The sequence below is a fragment of the Calypte anna genome, chromosome 19, assembly GCF_003957555.1.
Source record: "Calypte anna isolate BGI_N300 chromosome 19, bCalAnn1_v1.p, whole genome shotgun sequence".
Lineage (NCBI taxonomy): Eukaryota > Metazoa > Chordata > Aves > Apodiformes > Trochilidae > Calypte > Calypte anna.
In genome coordinates, this window is record NC_044264.1 from 660,001 (window position 1) to 666,308 (window position 6,308).

Sequence of the window (6,308 nt, forward strand, 5' to 3'; positions counted from 1 at the left end):
GCGTCCGCCGCGCTCCCTCAGCCGCTTCCCGCCTCGTTCCAACTCCCCTCAGGGCGGCAGCCAATCAGCGTCGGCGAGGCAGAGGCACCGCCCAATCACCGAGCGCCGCGGATTCCGGAGGGGCGGGGCAAATCCGGAGTGAGCGCGGGCCTGCTCGTCCAATGGGATCGCGGGGCGGGCGGGGCGGGGCTGGGGGCGGCAAGATGGCGTACCAGACCTTCCGGCAGGAGTACCTGCAGGTCCCGCCCGTCACCAGGGCCTACACCACCGCCTGCGTCCTCACCACCGCCGCCGTGGTGAGTGCCGCCTCCTCAGGGCCCGGAGGGGTTGTGCCGAGCCGCCCCAGCCTCACAGGGCCGGGGGAAGGGGGCTGAGGGGAGGAGTGCGCTGGGGAGCTGCGTCCGGTACCTCAGGGATGGGTTTGTTCCCCTCAGCGCTGCCCCGTCCTGAAGTGTCACGGGCCGGGTTGGAAGGGGCTGGGAGGGATCCCTTGCCCTGCCAGAGCGCTGTGTGATCCCCCGAGAGCAGCACTCCCTGCCAGCCCATCCCGGGAGCTGCCGTCAGGAGAGGCCCCAGTCGGTGTTAGCGGGGAAGGCTGCCCAGGTGCGGGGTTGCTAGGGAGGTCCATGTGCCAGCTGAGAGTTCCCTGGCACAGGCGGGAGGGACTTTCTTGTCTGGGCGTCTATAGGTTTTATCTCGCTGTATTGATTGCATCCAGCGTTCTCTTCTTTTCCAGCAATTAGAACTCATCACACCCTTCCAGCTGTATTTCAACCCTGAATTAATATTTAAGCACTTTCAAGTAAGTGTTTGCTGAAGTCTGGGAGGTTGGTTTGTTTTTTTAAAGGGCACCGTTGAGTTTACAAGTGCTCAGCTTCTCAAACTCAAGTGTGGTGACTGTGACTTTCAGTATCAGTTCTACATAAAGTGCTGATCACTGCCTCTTAACAAGCTTATCAAAGTCCTTGATTGTGAGGGAGGTATCAGTAAGGTTTTTATTTTCTTTTCTCTTTAGACCACAACAATAAGCTGCCAAGTTTAAACTCTTTGTGTTTGTCTCATTCCCAGGTATGGCGATTAATCACAAACTACTTGTTCTTTGGACCAGTTGGCTTTAATTTTTTATTTAACATGATCTTTTTGTATCCTTTTCTCAAGTTGGTTTCCTTCCCTTGGGAAGCAGAGCTCCCGAGTCCTGGCACGTTGCTGTGCATTGCCTGTAGGCAAAGGTTCAGTTCTGCTCCACCATGAAGTTCCTGGGAGTTGAGCCATGCCATCTTCACTGAGGTCATCAGTGGAACATCAGCAGGATTTTCCTCATGAGTTATGAAGAATTTTGTCACTTATTTTGGGGTGTTCTGACTTGGTTGGACAATCCTGCTCCTTCGGGTCGGCTCTGTCCCGCGGGACAAAATTCCACCTCACTGTTTTTTCATTCTGGGGCCTCTCTGCTGAGGCACCCAGAGAGCTGCAGTCAATTGACACAACCCTTACATCTCAGCTGATGTCTAATTAAAGGAGTTTCCTCTTGGGTCTCTCTTTAAACCCGTTCCCAATCCAGTTTTCCTGACCTGTGAGCTCAGATACCGTTACTGCCGGATGCTCGAGGAAGGCTCTTTCCGGGGTCGGACAGCAGATTTTGTATTTATGTTCCTTTTTGGAGGACTTTTAATGACTGTATCCTTTTTCTTTCAACCCCAAACTACTTTAGTGAAGCTGAAGATTGGTGAGTGAGAACTGAAAACCATCCCAGGTGCACGTTCACCTTAGCTCTGGGTGGTAACTTAGTTTGTTAGGATGAGGGGTCACAGGCTTTTGCTGAAGTAGTTCTGAATGCTTCGTGGGATCATGGAAAGGAGATAGGGAGAGACTTTCAGGTTACGCTGAGAGAAATTGCTGGTGTGATTTAATCCTAAAGTGTGCAGTTAGAAGGGATTATTCCTGATTCAAGCTCCTGCTGTAAGTGTTGAGTCTGATCAGGTTTGGTTCCCTTGCGCCTGGGAACGCGGGGGTAGGGTTTGTATGGAAACTCTGGGATTGGAGGCCAAGCTCTCTGGTTCTGCTCATGCTTGAGCTCCCAACCATTCCGTGGTGAACACTGCTTTCCTTAACTGGCCTCTCCCAGCTTTTTGGGCTGTTTGTGAACTTGGTTTTCCTGGGCCAGGCATTCACCATCATGCTGGTGTACGTCTGGAGCCGCCGGAACCCCTACGTCCGCATGAACTTCTTTGGTCTCCTCATCTTTCAAGCCCCGTTCCTACCCTGGGTACTGATGGGCTTTTCCCTCCTTTTGGGGAACTCCATCATTGTGGATCTCCTGGGTAAGCAACAGCAGGAATCACCCCTGCTAGTATTGTACAGGAAACACAAAACTTAGAAAAACCCAGGGGCTAAATGCCTTTCCTTGGTGTTGCTCTAACAGATGTATTATTTTATATATTGTGTTTTACACCAGGCTTTTCTGGCTTCTAAAGGCTGTAGCATGTTTTGTAAAACGGATGAAAAGAGCTTCTGATGCTTTGGCTTTTTACTGCTCACAGTCAGCCTGGGTACACAATCTGATTGTGACCATTGGACTCTTGAAGTAGCTCTTATTAGTATTCTTATCCACCCTAATAAGACCATAACATCAGGTTAATAACAACAAGCACTTCTACTTGGGTTAAAGTCTTGTAGTATAACTTAAGCTTCTCACCTGACCTCAGCATCCTTCACTTTTGTTTTACTTCTATCTTACCCTATTTTCTCTGTAAGAATCCCCATTTGTTGTTGTTTTCCTGAAAAGCAGTGAAGCATTTGAATGTTGTAAAGGAGAACTACTGAAAAAAAATCAGCCTTTTGCTCTTCTTTGTATCCTAGGCATTGCTGTAGGACATATATATTTCTTCTTAGAGGATGTCTTTCCCAATCAGCCTGGTGGTGGAAGGCTCCTGAGAACCCCCTCAGTCCTGTGAGTATTGGTGTCTGATTGGGAGCAAATGCAGAAAAAGTGTTTGTAGTTCAGCTTCTGGTAACTTAGGCAGCTTGAGACAGGATGTGGTGTGTCTGTACTTGCTCTTTTGTTTAACTTGTGTTGTTAAAATGGGGAGGAGGAGCTCAGGATTGTGCAAGCAGAAACTAAATTCTGCTGGAGAAGCAAGGGCTAAAGGGTTTCTGGTGCCTTTGTCAGGCTTTGTGAAGGGAGTTGTGCCTCTTGGTGGCACCAGAGATGCATGTCTGGGTCCTACTGTGTCTGAACAGAGTGAGTGAGGTGTTTAATGTAATCTCTAATAATTTTCCTCTGTAAATCATCCTCATTACACAATTGTAGCAGCAGGCTTGGGTGTGTGTAGTGCAGAGCTTTCATGTCACTCAGCAGGCAGCTGAGACACAGGAAGCTGAGCTCTGTGGGACTGCCTGGAGCTGGGTGGAATCTCTTTTTGTTCAGTTTGAGCTGGTCTGGGTGATTCAGATGCCACACTGAGCCCTGTGCCTGCCTTAGCTGATGGGCCATTGCCTGTTGGAGAGGACAGGGGAGCAGAGAGGTTGTTGGTAGGTGGTGGCTGCAGGGAAGTTTCTCCCTCCCAGGGCCCTTGTGCAGCCCTGCCCTGCTGTAACTTGGCTTTGGCAGCTCCAGGCTGACATCCTGCACACCCAGCTGGGGACAGGGGTTGCAGTCAGGGTGTCTGTGAGTCTGCCTGTTCCCCCAGAGGGGCTGTGCTGTGTGCAGCAGCAGTGGGAAGGCTTTTGGAGCAACCATCAGAAACCTCTTCCCCTGGAAAAAAGTGTCAGCCTGGCTTTGGGCTGCCAGTTAAATCCCTGTCTGTGTTCAGAAAACTGTTTGTGATTCTTGGCTGCTCTCAAAGTGGATTCCTTTTTTTTTTTCCCCTGGATGCTTTAATTTTCTTTGTCATAGCTGTAATCCTATAATACCCCTGGTATTTTCTTGTTTCCTGTTCTGAAAGCTCTGTCATGGCCTGCCACTGGTGAGGAGAAGTGATCCCTTTGCCCACTGGGAGATCTGTCATGTTTAACACACTTTATTTCATGTAATGAAATACATGAAATATTATGTATATTTCTGATGGTTTTGTTTGGCTCCTGATGGTTTTGTTTGGTTGTTTTAAAGAACCTGCTGCATTTTTGTCTCTGGATAAACAAATCCAGGGAGGCAGAACCTCTAAAACTAACTCTGAGAGGGGCACAGTGGCCTCCAAGGTTAAGCAGAACTTTTTGGAAAACCCAAAGCTGGAAACCCAAGCCTCTGACCTTGTCCCAGGTGCAGACTGTTCTCTGGTTGTCACCTCTGCCTCTCAGGCTGACATCATGCTGCCTCTATTCAACCCTTATTTTTTCTCCCTGTCTCAAAATGTTCTGAGCTTTTCATGTTTTGCTCCCTGGGAGAACACCCTTAGCTGGATGGAATTCTGCCTGAGCACTGGGAGTGAAATTTGAACTTCATAGAATCATAGAATGGGCTGGGTTGGAAGGGACCTCAGAGATCATCAAGTCCAACCCTTGATCCACTCCCCCCGTGGTTCCCAGCCCATGGCACTCAGTGCCACATCCAGGCTCTTTGGAAAGATCTCCAGACACGGAGAATCCACTACTTCCCTGGGCCATTCCAGTGTCTGATCACCCCTCTCTGCAAAGAATCCTTTCCTAATATCCAACTAAACCTCCCCTGGCAGAGCTGAAGCTCTGCCAGGGGAGGTTTAGGTTGGATATTAGGAAAAAATTCTTTAGTCCGAGCCCTCTTATCCCACTGATACCTCCCTGACCCCCCCCTGGCTCCAACCTCCTTTCAGGGAGTTGCAGAGAGTGATGAGGTCTCCCCTGAGCCTCCTCTTCTCCAGCCTCAACACCCCCAGCTCCCTCAGCCTCTCCTCACAGGAATTCTGCTGGATCCCTTCACAGCCTCCTTGCTCTTCTCTGGACCTGCTCCAGCACCTCAAGCTCCTTCCTGAGCTGAGGGGCCCAGAACTGGACACAGGACTCGAGGTGTGGCCTCACCAGAGCTGAGCACAGGGTTCCAGCCCTTCCTGCAGCTGGCTCCTAAATGGAGATCCCTGTTTCTGAGGGAGGATGCTGAGTACCTGCTGAAGGGGAAAATAAAATAAAATAAAATAAAATATCTGTTTTCTGCTTTGCAGGAAAGCAATATTTGACACACCAGAAGATGATCCAAATTACAATCCCTTGCCAGTAAGAAAGACCAGAGGCTTTGCCTGGGGAGAAGGACAACGTCTGGGAGGCTAAAACATGTCTGTGCCAAACCCAACTGGAGAGACTGACCTGGGTGGAGCTCCAGACTGGGACACTCTCATTCCCGTGGCAGAAGGGACATTTCTTGGTGCTCTGTGGGTTGGAATACAAGCAACTTTAGGAAATGGCAGTCTGATCCAAGACACTTCCAGGCCTACCAGTTTCTTTCCCAGGTTGGGGATTGATTGTGCTGGTAATGAAAAATACTAAATCCAGTGGAGCCAAAAAAAAAAACCTAAAACTGGGAAACCATCTCCTGTTCACCTTCAGTTAACAAGACTGAGATTACTTGTTTAAAGTCATTTTTAAAGCCTTTTTTTTTTTTCCAAGTTATTTGATACAGGAAAATTATATGGGAAACTTTACAAGGGGACAAAACCAACTTTTGGGGTTTCAACTCATTTTTTTATTCTTGGATAAAACAGCTACAAGATGATTGGAAGTGTAAGTCCTTTCAGTGGAAAAATGATTCTGAATCTGAGATGTTTTTGTCTCCAGTCTTGTTTGAACTGTAAAAACACCTCGTGCAGCATAAGGCAGGTGTTTCACTTTGCCAGATGGGTTTCTGGAATGTGCCTCTGCGTGAACACTCCTGCAGGCTGAGGCAATGTTTTGATGGCTTTTTCCCCAAAAAAATCCTGTGTGCAAACCACCAGGATTGGGTCTGAAACAGAATTCTGCACAATCCCCTGACACCTGCACACTTCCAGCAGTTATTGAGTGACTTGGAGCACAGGGCGGGGGGGAGAAAACGTATCAAATATCTCATCTGCTCTCAGATGACAACTATCTCAGATGAGCAGCTAATAAAACGTCTTCTGGATGGTTTTGTCACCATCTTTCTGATCCTTTCTGCACTTCCGGACTCTCCAGCTCCTCCCTCCCGGGACTACATCTCCCATCATGCTCCGCCATGCACGCCGCCGGCGCGGTGACGTCACGGGGGCGGGGCCTGAGGCTGGCGGTGCCGGCGCGGAGCTCCGTGTCCCGGCGGACATGGCGGCTCCGCCTCAGCCCCGGCGGAACCTCGCACCCCGACTCACAGCGCCGCAGCCTCCCATCTT

At 49.6% G+C, this 6,308-nt stretch overlaps 2 protein-coding genes across 2 annotated transcripts in view; one reads left to right on the top strand and one right to left on the bottom strand.

The window, feature by feature from the left end:
* Positions 1 to 625, bottom strand: part of MIS12 (MIS12 kinetochore complex component) — a 2,335-nt gene extending 1,710 nt beyond the window's left edge. Inside the window, exon 1 of the mRNA XM_030462543.1 lies at positions 1 to 625. This exon is cut by the window's left edge and continues 92 nt beyond it. The gene's annotated coding sequence lies outside the window, so the exon portion shown is untranslated.
* On the top strand, positions 184 to 6,069 carry DERL2 (derlin 2). The gene is made up of 7 exons (XM_008501910.2): positions 184 to 296; positions 737 to 802; positions 1,069 to 1,142; positions 1,584 to 1,677; positions 2,126 to 2,321; positions 2,860 to 2,950; positions 5,133 to 6,069. The coding sequence occupies exons 1-7, from the start codon at positions 204 to 206 to the stop codon at positions 5,236 to 5,238; spliced, it is 720 nt and encodes a 239-aa protein (XP_008500132.2). The 5' UTR covers positions 184 to 203; the 3' UTR covers positions 5,239 to 6,069.
* Positions 6,070 to 6,308: the final 239 nt, after the last annotated feature.